The 15,516-nt window shown below is 37.5% G+C and overlaps 2 protein-coding genes and 1 pseudogene across 4 annotated transcripts in view; 1 reads left to right on the top strand and 2 right to left on the bottom strand.

The window, feature by feature from the left end:
• Positions 1–3,274, top strand: part of zbtb40.L (zinc finger and BTB domain containing 40 L homeolog) — a 28,154-nt gene extending 24,880 nt beyond the window's left edge. For all 3 annotated transcript variants that reach the window (XM_018226057.2, XM_018226055.2, XM_018226056.2), the window contains one exon: positions 179–3,274. In XM_018226057.2, coding sequence (XP_018081546.1) covers positions 179–406 — 228 coding nt within the window. In that variant the 3' untranslated portion in view covers positions 407–3,274. The remainder of the gene's footprint in view (positions 1–178) is intronic.
• A 2,362-nt stretch (positions 3,275–5,636) lies between these two features.
• LOC108697011 lies at positions 5,637–6,556 on the bottom strand (annotated as a pseudogene).
• A 7,610-nt stretch (positions 6,557–14,166) lies between these two features.
• On the bottom strand, positions 14,167–15,175 carry LOC108695847 (olfactory receptor 6N2). The gene has a single exon (XM_018224800.2). It carries the CDS (start codon positions 15,091–15,093, stop codon positions 14,167–14,169), a length of 927 nt encoding a protein of 308 aa, XP_018080289.1. The 5' UTR covers positions 15,094–15,175.
• Between the last annotated feature and the right edge of the window lie 341 nt (positions 15,176–15,516).

Below are 15,516 nucleotides of genomic sequence, written 5' to 3'. Positions count from 1 at the left end.
ATTTCATTGCAGAATTCTGCTGAAGCAACACTATTAACTGATGCGTTTGGGGAAAAAAAAATTTCCCATGACAGTATCCCTTTAAAACCCAATATATAAGCCAGTATTTCTCATTTATTGTATGTACATTTACAATAAAGAAGTTGCTGTTCTGATGTTTCTAAATCTCATTCTCTAGGTAATTCAGACACAGGACCAAGTAGCGTCTACAGAGCAAGTGATAACTTTGGACGAATCTCACCTGGCAGGCTCCCAAGTGATAGTAGCGCTACCAGATACTCAGGTCAATCAAACTACTACACAACTGGTCGCTGTCAGCATGGAGGATTTGTTGGATGGTACAGTCACTCTAATTTGTTCAGATCCAGTACCAGGAGTTGCCACAAAGAACTCAAAGTTAGAGTAACTGTGATATATCCATATTGCAGATCTGGACTACTTTTATACCACTTGCAGACCATTTATTCGTTGCCGTGCCACTTCTTTTTTTATTTGTTTTACCATTTTGTTCAGTTTTCATTTCTTTACCCCACTTTCTTAGAATTCGTCATTACAATTTGAGATCATGTTATAGATTTTTTTTCCCTTTAATTATAGATTTGCTCTTTTTTTGGGGGGATGGATCCCCTGTACCTGGCTCTTCTTTTTCCAATCCAGTTTTCTGCATATAAGTTGGATGAAAAAAATGGAACCTCTTCTTTGTCTTTGCATTTCTCTGCACTATGTTCAGACAACTTTTAAAATACGTATGTAGTTTCATCACTGCAGCAGTCCTTTAATCCTCTGTGAGGAGAGACGCAATACACAGAAGAGTCTATAGAGATGCAAATCCACATATCTTCAAGCCAAGGAAAAAATGTACTGCCCGCAATCTGCTTGCACTAAATGGCCGGTGTTTAGCTTAGAGTTCAACAGCTCACGGCTGCCAAACCCCATCCTGAAGATTTTCTTTCCTTCAGAAAAAAGTTTATGTTCATTTGAGATTTAGAAATGATTTAATAAAACATATCTTAGCCATCATTTCTTTTCTAGTTTATAAAACATTCATATATATGTGCTTTTCCGTTCCCTTGGCCGATTTTGCAACAGAAAGGGCTATATCTGCGGCTTCTAAAGTAATACAACCTTTTTTTATTTGTAAAGAAACTGAAAACCAAAGAACTGACATGTGACTACAAATAAGAATGGCCTGAATAGTAAAGGATTGCCTACACACAGCTCTTCCAAGCTCTTGCATCATACCGAGTACAATATAGTGCCCTGGATCATGTATTCATCCCCCTCTCAGCATTTGTTAGGCTGCCTCTCATATGACAGAAATGAAAAATCTATTTACAGGTTAGAAATTGTCTCTTCGCTACAATAATGCATTTATGAACAAGTCCCAGTACTGTTATGTAATTATGCTCTCACGTTATTCTTCAGCACTGAAGTGGTCTATAAAATAATATTGTGAAATTATTAAAAATGTATATATTTCTATTTAACAAGAGCTTTATATCTTTGCTTTATGGCGGCTATTCGTTTTAGTTAACAGGCTTGTGTGCCCCGGTTATCTACACAAATATGAAAGAAGAACCTTATGAATGACCTTCGTATTGGGGCACCTTTTATTGGTAACGTTGCAGTTGTCATGCTTGTTTGAAACACAATCAGATGTCGTCTTTTTATATTGTCATGTCATATGCATTTTATTCAGTTTTTTTAACTAATGAAGGAAGTATTCATTTTTGGATGTATGATCACATTTTTTGTAACATAGTATTTTTTGTTTCAGCTATATATTTAAAAAGAGTTCATTATTGATTCTTATATCCTAACTAAAGGCTAGTAAATCATTTTATGACATGCATGTTTCTGATCAGCCAAATATTACAGTAGCCCTATGATTTAACATTTATGTTTCCCCCTTAGATACATATATACAATAAATGCAGCCGTACCCAAGCCGAATATCACAATTGCTAATTGTCAATTTGAGAAGAGTAAAGGTCCCTTTTTCTAGAGTAATGAATCCCGTTTCATCATCTGGCAGTCAGACTGACGAATCTGGATTTGGAGATGCCAAGGGAACGATACCTGCCTAAAGGTGTAATGACAACAGTAAAGTTTGTCAGAGGGAAGGTTATTTGTCATGGTTTAGGCCAGGTCCCGTCTGAGATTCAAAATAGGCCTTGACGTTTGAAGTACACAGAGGCCCAATAAATAGTGTCTGTCTATGGCATCTAACAGCAGTCGCCCAAGATTTTCAGTACAGGCCTGACTATGGCACTTGCTTCCAGTGAAAGCAACCCTTTTCACTACAGCATAGAAGGGAAGTTCTTTCTTCAACATTTTAACATCCGTACAGAAATGGTTTGCTGAGAAGAACTTTACTGTCCTTCACAGAGCCGGACTCAGCACCAGTGGGATGAATGGGAGCTCGGGCTGCATGCTGGGTCTAATTGTTATCCCCTATTGCTCTAGAGTGGCTAAATGAAAGTAAATGTCCCATTATCTAGTGGCAAGTCTTTACAGAAGTGCAGAGATTATTCCAGAGGAAAAGGTATGAATAAGGTCACTTTAATATCCTTAGTTCTAAAAATGACATGCTACTCAAAAATGCCACTGGATACTATACAGAGTGTTGTTTTAGATTTTAGTTGAGGATTGGGCATACATGTGTGTAGACAAGCATTCTTTGTGCATACCTGGTTATATCACAAGTGAGGTTAGAAAAAGACCCTGTTAGAGATAGGGTTGCCACCCAGCCGGGATTTTACCAGCCTGGCCGGTAAAACACCTGCCGGGGCCGGTATTACAAATTGACCAGCAATGTCAGAAAATTTGTAATACCCCTAAAAAAGGCCCTTGGCCCGCCCCCAATCTGATCAAAACGTACTCTTTTTCGCTGCCTTCAGACCATTGTGTTGTGGCTCCACCCCCTTTGACATCATGATCAGCCCCCTTTGGCATCACAGCCCACCCCTTTTGTTCCCGCCCCCACCACTGGCCGGTGAAAATTTTGTTAAAAGGTGGCAACTATAGTTAGAGATGATGCACTTTAGGAATAATTAGGTTTTTTTGATATCTTACCCTTTAAGTCGCAGTGTAATGCAGCTCTCTAGATTTGGAATCCCCAACCTGTGAGCCACATTCATAATGTAAATAAAAGTTGGAGTCTATCTTTCAGAGCACCTGATATAAAGAAGTTGAAATAGTAGTTGTCCTTATTTAAAGCAATATGTGTGATTTTTTTTCAGATATGTTTGTATTTAGCTGCCTCTAGACTTATTTGTGCACCGTGGGCTACATGATAGATTTTAAGTGCTATTCTCAAAGAAATAAATTTTTGATCCATTTGTAAACATCAGTCAATTGGTACAGGGGTTCCCACAGTTCCATCCAGGCTGTTGCTGTTCAATATAATGGGGTGTGATTTGGAGCATTTTGTTTGCTTGCCTTCAGAGAAGACTGTGCTACAAAATGCCTAAAGTTGCTATGTGTGGCATTGCTCTAAAAAACAAGACATTTTCTATACCCAAAACAACTACACACAACTGAAGGCTTAAAATAACTAGAACAACCAGACCATTCATACAAATATTTTAATATACATCATTTTTTTGAATGCACGCTTCACATCTTTATTTCTCAAACTGTATATGAATGGGTTGAGCATAGGGGTGATTATATAGTGAATAAAGTACCCCCTATTGTAAAATATAAGTATATTATAAGTTACCGAGGAGTTTCATGACCATATAAAAACAGGTCATGGAACTCCGAGGTAACTTCTAATATCCTCATATTTTGCAACTGGGGGTACTTTATTTATTATAATACACAAGTTTCAGTGAGTCATGTGACAGAAATGACATCAGAACTCACCGTTTATAACTGATGACATCAGAACTCACCGTTTATAAGGATATAATTTACAGGATATTCAAGGCTTTTGTGTATTATATATATATATATATATAACTGCTGCAAGTTTATCACGAGTCGGAGAAAGCAGATGACTGCTGAAAGTACCCGTAAAAGAGTATTACTACAGTCACATGAGCTGAACACTTGGAAAATGCAGTTTTCGTTCCTGTTACAGAATGGTTCAGGATGGTGCATAGGGAGGCCCGTTTATCAAAGGTCAAATTTCGAGTTAATGTGAATTTTTTTTTTAATTTAAATACAGTATATACTCACAATTCGACAGGGAGGTTATTTAAGAAACAATTTGAATGTATAATATATTCAATTGAATGGTTCCGACCCTAAAATTTTAATCAAGACTTAAAGAAAGAAGACTGAAATAATTTATTTAGTGTAAGTAAAGTTTATTTTGCTTGACTAACATCATAAAACAGGATTTAGAATAATTAGTTAAGGTGACAGGTCCCCTTTTAATATGGTAATAGATTTTTTTCAGGCTGGTGGTTCTCATAGATCTTTTTTAATACTTAATGAAGCATAAATACCTCCCAACATTCCATATATACTGTATCTGCTTTTGACAGCTACATCATTTGATTTGGTAGAACACCCTTATTTATAGCTAGCCACAGTTCTGGAGACTTCTTCCCATTGACTTTTGACTTCATACAGGGATCTTGGGGTTGTGCAGTGTCAGAAGGCTGCCTCTGATTGCAATAAAAGCACATTATAAATAGGTAAAAATTGTGGCACACAAATATTGTTAAATGTAAACATATACTAACATAATTGACATTGGTGAATTTGATGGACCAACCCTCCTTGCACTCACTTCTGCACTGTTTAAAAATGGCACAAGACAGTATTTTGTTCCTATGCAAAACCCTACAAGAAATACGGACAAAGGGCAAAAATACCACAGGGCTCAAGAACAGACAGGTGCTAGGGACCCAGACTGGATCATACTGAATTGACCTGATAGGGCAGTGAATTCATGTACAAGGTTGTGGCTGACCTGGCTACTGCTTGGGACCTGGGGTTTTCTGGATAGTGGATCTTTCCATAATTTCGATCTTCATACCTTACTATAAACCCAATTGGCTGGTTTTGCTTCCAAAAAGGATTAATTATATCTTAATTTGGATCAAGTACAAGGTACTGTTTTATTATTACAAAGAAAAAATAAATCATTTTATAAATTTTGATTATTTGGATAAAATGGAGTCTATGGGAGATGGCCTTTCTGTAATTCAGAGCTTTCTGGATAACAGATCCTATACTTGTACTTCACAATTTATGTTGGCTTCAAGAATTTAAGAAACATAATAATTTTATCAAACACAATATTCTAGGCTCCAGATACATCATTTATTTGTCACAGCTGAGCATCTCTCAGTGACACTCAAGGAGATAGAAATCTCAATCATTTACCTTCATTATTATGTCAAATCCTGTGCACTGCTCCTAATAATTATTTCAGTAGCATTTTTTTTATTATTGTGTGTACTCAATACACAGTTGCACAGAAATTCTGTGAAAGTAACTATAAATAAGTCAGCTGTTTTAATGCATTACAGTATTCTAGATGAGTGACACAGCTTACACTGTATAATCTTAGACAACTGGAAAATTCTAAATACACCAACCTTTAAATCCATACATTTTTAATAATTAGACTTTCAGCTTTTAATGCTATTATGGATTTCTTAGGGCCATGTGTAAACCTAAAATAATAATGAAAAATGCAAATGTTTATGCAGAGATTTTTTAATTTCTTTGTTTCTTAAACCATATATTATGGGGTTTGCTAGAGGAGTGAACACGTCGTAAACAACACCAACAGCCCGATCAGAGTTTGCAGAATAACTGTCGTTAAGTCGTATGTATGTGAATGAAATGCTACCAAAGAATAGAATGACAACAATAAGATGGGCACCACATGTAGAAAAGGTCTTCTGACGCCCTTTCCTGGACTTGATTCTCAGAATAACATATATAATTCTGGAATAGGATTGGAGAACAAAAATACAACTTAGCAAGATGATCAGGGAACCGACTACAAACTCAACCAAAATATAAGGCCTAGTGCCAGTGCAGGCCAAAGCAATTAAAGGTAGGAAATCACAAAACAAGGTCTGGATGCAGTTAGGGCCACAGAAAGGAAGGGAGGATATTGAAACAGTTCCAATAACAGGGCTCAGGAATCCTGAGATAATACAGGTGGCAGCCAGTTTTATGAACAATGTGAGGAATAATGCAGGGGCCTACAGATGGCAAGGTACCGATCATAAGCCATGGTTGTCAGTAGCTAACATTCAGCAGAACCAAAGGAATGCAGAAAATAGCCTTGCAGAAGGCACCCATTGAATGAGATTTTCTTCTCTTCGTTCATTAGGTTTGGCATTGTAGGAATGGTAACACCTGTATAACAAAGCTCCATAAGCGATAATGCGCCAATAAAGAAGTACATGGGTGAATGAAGGCTTGGCTCTTTCTGGACCACAACACATATGAGGATATTTCCAGTGATTATAAATAAATAAATAACAAGGAGTACTGTGAAGAGAATGGGACTGTAGTGATGCAGATTAGGGAACCCAGAGAGAATGATTTCAGTGACTGAGTTGTTGTCTGGGTACTTCATTTCTCCTGCATGGAACCTGTAGCAGAGACCAAAAAACACAATTACCATTATGTCAGCCACATTTAATTTTCAAAATATCTGACATATGTGCAGTGATTGATGTTTACTTTGTGACACTAATGTGAAGTTTCTAGGTTGGGTAACTGTGGCTGGTTTACATGTAGAAGTTATTGGGCTAGTCACTAGTGTAATGGAGGTTGTGACAACTTATGTGTAAAAGAAACGGATCCGCACACACTCCGATTAATGCAGTCGGGGAATATCCCCTTTTATTCAGCCCCTTTTATATCATCCTGATGAAGGGTGGGTGTTCCTCCCCGAACGAAACGTTGATGTTTGGTGGCTGAATAAAAGGGGATATTCCCCGACTGCATTAATCGGAGTGTGTGCAGATCTGTTTCTTTTACACATTGGTTGCTAAGGGACCCTGCCGGGTCAACGGAAGGAACGCACCACCAGCTTGCAGGATTGGTGAACTACAGGTGTGCGGTAGGAGAATTACATTGTAATCAGGTTGTGACAACTTGCCATTTATATCTTATATCTGAAAGGTCATGTAGATGGTAGGAGGGAGTTGTCTCCCCAAACACAGAAATGACTCCCATTCTTTTACCTTGACTGACTGCCACAGTCATACATACAGTATCATCAGTGGTGTATCTACAGCGGCTGTATTTACCATACACTTTTAAGTTCTCCATGCACACTGTGTGGTGAATAGAAAACCACTTACCCATGTAAGATCTTCATCATTTCATTTTCATCATTTGCATTCCCAGAGCATTTTTGTGTCTGCAGCATTTTTGTGCCCAATTCCTACTCATTCCCAGAGCATACTATTGACTAGAGCAAACTTGCGGCCAGAGCTTCCTCAAGCCCAGAGCATACTTATGCCTACAATAGTGATCCCCAACCAGTGGCTCATGAGTAACATGTTGCTCCCCAACCCCTTGGATGTTGCTCTCAGTGGTCTCAAAGCAGATGCTTATTTTTGAATTGCTGGTCTGGAGGCAAGTTTTGGTTGTATAAAAACCAAGTGTACTGCCAATAGAGTCTCCTGTAGGCTGCCAGTTCACATAGGGGTTACCAAATAGCCAATCAGTGCCCTTATTTGGCATCCCTAAGGACTCTTTTCTTGCTTGTGTTTCTCCCCAATGTGGCTCACGGGTAAAAAAAAAAGTTTGGGAACCCCTGGCCTGCTCATTAGAACATTCTTCAAACAAATTAATTATTGTGCCCAGTTATTAGAAGAAATTCTATACTGTACTACAGCCATACTTTTGACTTTCAGCTGATTACTGTTACAGATAGAGGATAAAATATGCACCTCTGTTACTATTAGGGTTGATCTTGCTTAAGAAGGGGATTAACTGGCAGTGGCATCTCTGGATCTGTGCTAGTTTTACTTTTTACCTGATTTTAACCGATATGAGACACTGATTTTGAAAACACAATTGTACAATTTGTGTCTCGTTACAAAAGCATGAGAGTAACAGGTTAGATCTGACACATATATCCAGCTGCCCATCACTGCACAGAAGTAACATATATAATTTGTCATTGCATTCAAGTGCCTAATTCACTAAAGAATGCTATACCATGTACATTATTTTGTACACTTATAAGGATTAATTATATCTTAGTTTGGATCAAGTACAAGGAACTGTTTTATTATTACAGAGACAAAAGAAACATTTTTTTAAATATATAATTAAAAGTCTATGGGAGATGGCCTTCCTATAATTGGTATCTTTCTGGATAACAGGTTTCTGGATGATGGATCCCATACCTACTGTATACTAGTAAAAAAACATACAATCATTCTGTCTATTATGTATATATCTCTACATGAATTATTTATCTCTTATCTATTTATATATCTGTCATATTGGTCTTATATTTATTTCCTCTATAGCTATCTAAACTAAACTTGTGCTAAACCTTATGAAATATTGTATTATTATTCATAAAATACTCACAAAGCTGCTATTAATCAAACAGGGAGAATAGAAATAACATAAACTGTAGACATATAATAACACAAAAAACAGCGCTCAAATTTGGATAAAAGTATTTGGTCTAACTATCATCTATCTATTTTTCTCCATTCATCATCTATTTTCCTATATATTTATTAGTCTGTCTACCTATCAATTTGTCTATCTGTCTAATATCTTTTTATGGCTAGTTTAAGGTATTTTTGTTTTGTTTGTATATAAGCATTCATTACACCAGTCTATGAAATGAGGGACTGTATGCATTATAATTTGGCCTGATATTGCTCCAGTTTATCGTCATGATCCACTTAAGTCACAGTAGATGTATTACTGGTATGTAATCCAGAATGCTCGGGACCTGGAATTTTCTGGATAATGAATCTTTCTGTAATTTGGATCATCATGCCTTAATTCTATTAGAAAATCATGTAAACATGAAATAAACCCAATTGTCTGGTTTTGCCTCAAATAAGGATTAATTATATCTTAATTTGGATCATGTACAAGGAACAGGTATGGGACCTTTTATGCAGAATGCCTGGGACCTGGGGTTTTCCAGATAACTTATTTTACTGTAATTTGGATCTTCATACCTAAAGTCTACTAGAAAATCATGTAAACATTAAATAAACCCAATAGGCTGGTTTTGCTTCAATAAGGATTAATTATATCTTGGATCAAGTACAAGCTACTGTTTTATTACAGAGAAAAAGTAAATCATTTTTAAAAAGTTGAATTATTTGATTATAATAGAGTCTATGGAAGAATGCCTTTCTGGATAACGTGTTTCTGGATAACGGATCCCATACCTGTACTGTTTTATTATTACAGAGAAAAAGGATAAAATAGAGTCTTAGGGAGACGGCCTTTCTGTAATTCAGAGCTTTCTGTATAACGGGTTTCCGGATAACAGATGCCATACCTATACAATTGCATTGGCATCTACTGTATGGTTTATGCAATTTAGCTACATTTTGTAAAAAATACAATGTAATCATTTTTAGTCCCTGTGACCTGTGCTCAATATAGACACCAAGCAATCAACAATAAGCGGTTTGGGTTAACAAAGGCAACAAATCAATCTACTGAGCGACACAGACTGTAGGAATCCTGGTCCTATGATTTACAAAAAAAAAGTATTCCATTATTTGTTCCGCTGTGTAATATATAAAGCCAGCATGAAGCTGATGAAACCCTGTAAAGGTATGGGACTTGTTTTCCAGGATGCTCGGGAAATAGGGTTTTCCGGATAAGGGATCTTTCTGTAATTTGGATCTTCAAACTTTAAGTCTACAAAAAAAAAATCATCTAAATCCAATAGGATTGTTTTGCCTCAAATAAGGATTCATTATATCTTAGTTTCTTGGTTTGGATGAAGTACAAGGCACTGATTTATTATTACAGAGAAAAGTGAAATCATTTTTTAAAATTTGATTTATTTGAATAATTTGAATTCCATAATTTGGAGCTTTCTGGATAACGGGTTTCTGGATATCAGATCCTATACTTATGTTTACTAAAGGTCTCTGTGTAACACTTTTGGCATCATGCAGGTATACACTGACCCTTGGGTAAAAAGAAGCATCTTTATTAGTTAACACCATCTCACAGCAAGGATTCATGTCTGTGTCAAACAACGCTCAAAAAAAACGGGTGCCATGATAGGGAATGCAACCTGCACCTCTCCACCAATCTCTCCAGAATAAAACTCCCCTTACCCAGGGGCAAAACAACAAAGGAAGCAGAGACTGTAGTCACAGGGGGCCCAGGAGTGTAGAGGGCCAAGTAAAATATTTAATTATTGAGCAATATCAATATATCTTGATAGCATTGGTCAACATACCAATGTTTTGGAGTCCTAAATTGAATTTGCTCTGGCGCCCAGTAACTTCTAGTTACATCACTGCCCTTACCTGTGAATATGCACTAATTCAGTTTCTTTTCATTATGTAGAGACAGTGCACAAGGCTCCCAAATGACTGTGGTAGCTGCTCCCCATTTTGGTTAGGACACATTCTGTTTGCCAGGGGCACTGCACATGCTCATTGTGCTCTTGGCTGCTGAGGAGAAGCTAATCTCAGGGGTCATCTGAAATCACCAAAATGGTACTGTATTCCACTCACTTTTGCACACTATAGCAATTTGTGAGAGATGTATATATATCAAATATGGAATTTGTGATCATATATTCAACATCTCTACGCACTCCACCAAAAATGGCTTCATCAGGAAATAACCTGCTGTCCTTGCAACTTTATTACTTTATAAACCACTTCCTTTTCATTCATTGGCTCTTACTGAAACATCACCATTTTGTTAAAGGGAAAGTTGACCAAACCAAAAATAAAAAACATACTCTAACTCTAAACTATTATTTATGAAAAAAACATAATGTGCATAAAGATATGACATTTTTACCCCTGCATTTAAATAAGGACCTGCTTTTTTTATTGCTCCCCTATACTCCCCTATCCTGAGAGTAAGTGCTCTCTCCATTTTTCCTATGTACAGGGTTGGACTGGGCTGGTGGGACACCAGTAAAAAACCCAGTGGGCCCCAGCTCTCATGGGCCCTGCCGGCCCAGACCCGCTCATCCCAACTGGTGCTCCTTTGTGACCTTTCCACACAGGAGACTCGCAGGAAAAAGGTATGAGCTGGTGGGGGTGAAGTAAGCAGGACAGGGGCTTTGAGACTTGAGCAGTGGCCCCCTGGGGATGGCGAGGGGCCCTGATGCGGCGGCCCCAGTGGGCCCAAGTCCTATGCTACCGATGTATCTAAGTTTACACTGACATTCAATCATATAAATATTATATTTATATATTATATATATTATAAACTACATTCTGCCAGTTGAAAAATGACCTAATATGTACATCTTTATTCACTTGTTTAGTTTGCTGGATATATTTACAACTCACACGTTGTGTGCACTTTTACATCCCTCTAGGTTTCTGAAAAATGGTTGAACCCACTAACTTTTCCTTGTGATTCTCCACTCTGAGTCTTGTAGGGGGGCAAATATTTCCTTCTTATTTTGTCGCTTTACTGTTAATAATTTTTGGAGTCTTGCAATAACGAATTCCAGTGTTTTCTTATTATTTATTATTGACATTATAATCCAAAATTAACACTACTTATTCTCTTTCTTATCCTTTATTTCTAACAAATTTCATCTATCATTTTGGAGTGCCTCATCAGGATTATACCTATTTGTAATAACCTTTGTTGCATATGGGCGTCGATAAACTATTGGATTAAATATATATTACTTTTTCAAATCTGTCTTTTGTGTGGGGGTTTCTGCCATAGTTACCATGATAGTTTCATCCATAAAGTCAATTATTTTCTTCCACTCATCTTTACTTAAAAATACTTTTTAAGAGATAGATTCCTAACATACTTCTGAATCCCTATACAGGGATGAGACCTGTTATCTAGAATGCTTAAGACTGAAGTTTTCCCAATAGCGGATCTTTTCGTAATTTGGATCTTCATGCCTTAAGTCTTAAGTCTTCATACCGAAAGTCTACTAGAAAATCCTGTAAACATTAAATAAACCCAATCGGCTGGTTTTGCTTCCAATAAGGATTAATTATATCTTAGTTTGGATCAAGTACAAGATACTGTTTTATTATTACAGAGAAAAATGTGGATTACTTGGATAAAATGGAGTCTATGGGAGAGGCCCTTTGTTTAGGAATATACTTGAGTCATTTACTTAATAAAGTCCTCTGGGCTACCAAAAAGTTCTCATCCAATAAATTAAAAATGAAATGAAAAATAAAATTCAAATCTCATTCAAAAAACTTAAAACTTATGACAACTGGGCATTTATTTATTTTGTATTTTTAATGATATTACAGGCTTTTCAGAAACTGAGAAACAATTTTTAAGTGTGTGGTTGTTAGCGGGGGGGGGCGCTGGGCACCTGGGAGAGCTGCTCTGATTAAAGGGCTAGTTCATCTTTTAATTAACTCTCAGTATGCAGTGGACAGTGATATTCCAAAACAATTTATAATTGGTCTTTACTCTTTATTTTTTTATATTGCTGTGAAATGTAAATTATTTAGCTTTTTATTCAGCAGCTCTCCAATTTGGAATTTCAGTGCCTATCGGGTTGCTATAGTCTAGTTTACCCTAGCAACCAGCCACAGAAAGTGACAAACAATAAAATTTTGGGGAACAATCCCCTTTTTGTCAGATAAACTTAACAGTTGGTCTGTTAAACTTAAAGGGCAAAAAAAATAAAATCCCATTTTTACTTTCTTTGATGAAAAAGAAACCTATCTCCAATATACTTAATTGAAAAATGTGTACAGTTTTTATAACAAACTGTATGCAGTGAAATTCTCCCTGCATTTACTGCTGTGGATAGGAATTGTCAGACGGTCCCTAACTGCTCTACAGGGAAACAATCATACTTATGAACAGCAGGGGGAGCCCCCACCATACTTCCCACTCATGCAGAACTCAAGCAGCTTTGTTTGTTTCCCTGTAGAGCAGTGGACGACTGTGTAGAGATTTGAATTGGATTTTATTTTTGCCTTTACATCCCCTTTACTGCTTCCAACTCCAACTGCAGGGACAAAGATCATGGAGCCAGGTTTAAACAGATAAACTGGGATTCTATTTGGAGGATTATTTTGCTGCAGCCACTGGTTCTGCAGAGTTGGAGAAAGTTTGTATTAAACAATACAAAAAATGTAAAATCCACATTAGAACACATGACAACACAGGACCCATTGCAGTCTGCCTATTCTGATTATTAATCAGTCTTGCTGCAGATATTATTTGACTTGTGCTGTTTTGATATTTTATGACGATCCCTAAGCAGCCCAGACCACACTGAGCATGTGCACAGTCTTGGTGACCCCCTGTGGCCAACTTTGAAAGCATAAATCATTTGTTTGATTTGGCTTGTGCAGTAAATTCATGTTTAGTATACAAAATACAGCATTTGTCTATTTACAAGTGGATTTTGACTTTGATTTCTTTCCATAACCCAAGCTTCAGACAACAAATGGTCACTGTGATATTCTCATGAATATTTAGAAAAGAGCACACTGACCCAGCGTAGGACTGGGCTCCCCTGCCGCAAAGTACCCTCTGGTCCCCCCAGGCGCAACCCCCCTCTGGTCCCCCCAGCTGCATCCCCCTTCTGGCCCCCACTCTTACCTATTCCTTCACTCAGCAGTGACCAGAGCCAGGGAGGGAGGTAGGGAGAGCAACAGTGCTTCAAGTAGGGAGCGGGTCTGGGCGGGCGTTTTTTTCCAAGGGGCCCCTCTGGCCCAGTCCGACCCTGCACTGACTCCATCCCTTCCCATACCAAATGGTGTCATGTTCTTCATCTGACCTTCCAAGACCCTGGTCAAAAGGGTATCATTACAAAATCTACATCTTTAGGCAGCATGGGGTGCATAGCTGTGAGCAATTTTTTTGAAAATCTTTATAATGAAATTATCATTTATTAAGATGAAGTCTATTTTGTTCTTTAACATGTGAAAGTATAGAGGGAGAGACCACCAGGGTCACAGCATAGATAAAGTAGCAACTAACACACATATTTTATTATTGTTGTTGTCATAATAGTGCATTGTTTCCCTTTATGGATTATCAATGCCTAAATATCCTGTATTTAACAGCAATCCTAATGTCTCTGTTCCTTAGGCTGTAGATAATTGGATTAAAGATAGGTGTAAGGACTGAGTAGATGACTGCTAACACACGGTCATAATACAGAGAGTAACTCTTGGTAAGTCTTACATACATAAATACAATACAGGAGAAGAACACTAATACTACGGAAAGGTGGGACACGCAAGTAGAGAAAGCTTTGGCTTGCCCCACTGAGGTCTTTATTTTCAAAATGGCAATAATAATCCTAATGTAAGAGACCATAATAAAGAGGAATGTCACCAAAATAATAAAACTGTTGATCACAAAATCTACGAGGACATTAATTGAGGTGTCAGTACATGCCAGACTTAGAAGGGGTGGGAAGTCACAGAAGATATGTTGAATTTCATTGCTGCCACAGAAAGGGAGCTGAGAAATTAAAGCCACTTCCGTTATGGGGCATAGGAATCCACAAGTAAAACAGATGGCTATCAGCCGAGTACACATTTTAGGATTCATAATTGTAGGGTAGTGCAGAGGTTGGCATATTGCCAAATAGCGATCGTAGGCCATGGCAGTGAGAAGATAACACTCGCTGGCTCCCAGAGAATGGAAGAAATAAGTCTGCAAGAGGCACCCGTTAAAGGATATACCTTTCCTAGGATATAAAATGTTGATTAACATCTTTGGAATGGTGACTGCTGTATACCAGATCTCCAGGAAGGACAGAACACTGACAAAGAAGTACATGGGCGTGTGAAGCCGTGAATCCAAACGTATTATTGTGAATACAAGCACATTGCCAGTGACAGTGAGGAGATATACTAGAAGGAGACAAGTGAAGAGGAAAGGACCATATCCATACAACGTTGGGAATCCAATGATGATAAACTCAGTTACTGTACTTCTATTTTTGGAATCCATGCCAACTCTGAAATCAAATATGATAAGAATTGAAAGGTCAAAAGAGTGACACAGGCAATGCAGGGAGACTGAGGGTTGTAATTACACAATTTGGGGGTGCCCCATTCTACAACCTTCCAGCTGTCGTTGAACATCTGTCAGTTGTTGAAGGGTACAGAGAGTTCAACTTCATCAACAGACGAAGGATTGTTAAACATCTCTAATGTATATATTGGATATTTATGCGTGTGTGTGTGCTAACTTTACTGATAAGTCAAGTGGGGAAAGCAAATACTAGAGTTTATATAAAGAGGAATTTGTAGTAAAAAAGTAGAGAAGTTGTACTGCTATTTTTTAGCTCTCTGGTTAGATCTTACTTCGATTATTGTATTCAATTTTGGAGAAAGGCAATAAAATAACTTCCAGAGAAGGGAACTAAACAGT

This window comes from Xenopus laevis, chromosome 7L (genome assembly GCF_017654675.1).
Source record: "Xenopus laevis strain J_2021 chromosome 7L, Xenopus_laevis_v10.1, whole genome shotgun sequence".
NCBI lineage: Eukaryota > Metazoa > Chordata > Amphibia > Anura > Pipidae > Xenopus > Xenopus laevis.
This window is presented reverse-complemented; position numbering and strand designations above follow the sequence as displayed.